This window comes from Pyricularia grisea, chromosome I (assembly GCF_004355905.1).
Source record: "Pyricularia grisea strain NI907 chromosome I, whole genome shotgun sequence".
NCBI lineage: Eukaryota > Fungi > Ascomycota > Sordariomycetes > Magnaporthales > Pyriculariaceae > Pyricularia > Pyricularia grisea.
In genome coordinates, this window is record NC_044973.1 from 588283 (window position 1) to 591179 (window position 2897).

The following is a 2897-nucleotide window of genomic DNA, read 5'->3' on the forward strand; positions in this document are numbered from 1 at the left end:
AAGTCCTGGCTTACAGCCTTACCAAGTCAATACTCCACTTTCCACCAATCTTCCCATTCTTCTTGAAATTGCTGCATGGAACAAGCATCCGGAAAGTGGGGGACAAGGTTAAACTGACCGCCAACAGGCAAATGGTGATGATATTTTACAACGCTGGCCATTTGATACACTCTAACTACATTAATATGTGCTTTCAAATTCTTAAAACCAAGTTCAAGCTAAAGCGAGAACAAATTATCTTGGTCAGCGAACTTTCTGTCTGCCGTACCCATTTGTTGTCATGAAATAGTTGTTGTAAGTGAAGGAAGGACTTTTCCACGGTTATTTCAATCTTGTCGCCCACTTTGCCGACCCGGACGGCCAAGGGTAGCATTCCGGCAGGAGCAGGCGACCAGCTATACGTAATCCTCCCCCGCAAACCTACAATGAAGGAAAATTTGATGCAGATTAATCATGGCCGCGATTGTAAAACTTTTATAAACTCGCACGCTCCATAGGGTTTATATTTCAAGCAGCGGTATTCTTGTTGGATGTTATTTCGTTGCCGGTCGATGATGCGGGAGGCGGCAGTGTGCGCAATCGATATGGGCTGGGTAGAGAAGGTTAACGTCGGAGAATTTGCCAGGCAAAACAGAACGAATTTGGCTCATTTCGCGCAGGCTATGGAGCTGTGTGTGCCGGCGCTAGAGAAATGGTACTCCCAATATTCTTATCCAGTTTCAATCCTGGCTAGGCACACCTTTTCCGCGGCATCATAAGCACAAATAGGGGTTTGGAGGGAACAACCCGTTGCCATCGTAGGTGCACAAATCGCAGTTCGTGGAAAGCTTTCGCATTCCCGCATATATGGTCGGTTATATTTCGGCACGTCGGTGAGGAAGTTAGTGCTTACAATAACAAGCATGGTACTTTTCGCATTTGCACGAACTGTAATATAATTGGGTTGCACCCGCTGTTAGGATTCAAATGTGATGTGATGTCAGCAAACCTCGTCGACTCGGGGGCTGTTCTCTGTGGACCCGTCAAATAATACAAAACGCCCAGACTAGGTAAATATGTAAGCACTAGACAACAGCAATTGTGGGCCAATGTTAATATGACCTATGATTATGACCTTTTTTTCCTTCTTATAAAAAGCACAGCTGAACCCGGGCTGTGACGAAGTCAAATCCATTATAACAATCCCACAAAGAACATCCTCCCAAACTCGCAACCTAAAACATGTCAGACGTAGAAAAACCTACAGCAAAGCCCATACGCGTCGTCGTCATGGGCGCCAGCCGCTGCGGCACCCTGGGCGTCTACACGGCCCTCAAAACCCTTGGCTACACGCCGTTCCACATGTACGAGGTAACATTTAAGAACGGCGACAGGGAGCTCCTTAAGCTTGCCGACGCCATCGAGGCCGAGCAGCACCGTGGCGTCGTCCCATCCATTGATCTCGACGATCTATTAAAGGGATACGACGCCTTTGTCGAAATTGGCAGCTTCTTTCCGCTGACGACACTGCATCGGTACCTGCCGGACCCGGACGTAAAGTGGATCCTGACGGAACGCGACCCGGCGAGCTGGACCCGGTCAATTGACGAGACCATCGGAGACGTTTACCGCGCCTGCTCGTCTGCGGATGCGAGGGTTTTGGGGCTGTTTAATCCGTGGTTGGGTCTGATGAGCCGCTGGCTGGAGGTGGTTTTCAAACGCTGGGGTGGAAAAAGACCTGGGGAGCCAGGGTTATCGACGGCCATGCAGTCGAGCTTTCTTGAGTAGTGAGTACTCGGGTTGGGGATCGTGACCTTGTCTTCAATAATTTGGGAGACGAGACTGACATGGAATTTATAGCAACGAGCTTATCAAAGCCAAGGTACCAGCTGAGAGGTTACTGACCCTGAAATTAGGTGAGTGGAACAAAGCTTGCCCACAACCCACTACAAGCGGCGAGGCTAACTGCCATTTCCACAGAGGACGGTTTCGCTTGGGATGAGATTTGCGAGTTTCTGGGTCACCCAGTGCCCAAGGAACCGTACCCCAGAATTAATGATAAAGCAATGTTCAAAACTATGACTAGCGGGCTTATCAGGGATCATAAGCTGACGGCAGTGAAGAGAATAACGGCGCTCCTCACGCCCATTATTGGTGTTGCCGCGTATTTCTACTGGTCATCATAAATGCCTGGCTGAGTGGGAGATTTAAAGGGTTGTCTAGGGCTACGATGAGTTGGTGCGGATGAAAGTTTAAGGTGTGGCTTTGTGCGGTTATTGTTGGTCGATAAGGGGGCTTTCTTCGGGGTGTGAGTATATAGCCACATATAGACTTGTAGTGCAAGGTACAGTGCCTTTCGCCAATAATATAAAGTGCCTAACAAGCGCGAGTTCGAACGACTCAAGCCACAAATGGTTTTACCGGGAGGAGAATTCTAATCGAAATGTCAAAAGAGGAGCAAATGCTTAGTGGAATAAACGTAAAGGCATAAACGTAAAGGCCGTTGTATTATTGAAAATATCCAAGTTAATTGTTAGCAAAACTAAGTCCTGTTTCAATAGATAATTACCACCCTTTTTACATGTGATTATTCTATCTTGAACACGTTATCTTTTTATTTGAAAAGGTTGATTTGCTCATTGCATGACGTTTTATTCAAATATATTAACTTATATTAAGTCTTTAATCTTGTGACCTTTCCACTTGGTCATAAAGTTAGGGCAACGTATTCATGTTCCTTCTGCCTACTTGTAATATATGGAGTGAACGCATTATATATCCTTGTAAATGTCACGTACTATCAACCCTGGCTATACACGGAATCGCTTCATTTAATCAATTTAAGCACATGCTTTAGTAATGTTTTTGTCAAATGAGGAAATAGGCTAATCTAAGCCCCGCATGGCAAGCGAAACCTT

The 2897-nt window shown here is 46.3% G+C and overlaps 1 protein-coding gene across 1 annotated transcript; it reads left to right on the forward strand.

The window, feature by feature from the left end:
- Nucleotides 1-1181: 1181 nt before the first annotated feature.
- Nucleotides 1182-2376, forward strand: PgNI_05261 (uncharacterized protein). Its single transcript, XM_031125295.1, has 3 exons — nt 1182-1766; nt 1840-1895; nt 1960-2376. The coding sequence occupies exons 1-3, from the start codon at nt 1222-1224 to the stop codon at nt 2163-2165; spliced, it is 807 nt and encodes a 268-aa protein (XP_030983048.1). The 5' UTR covers nt 1182-1221; the 3' UTR covers nt 2166-2376.
- Nucleotides 2377-2897: the final 521 nt, after the last annotated feature.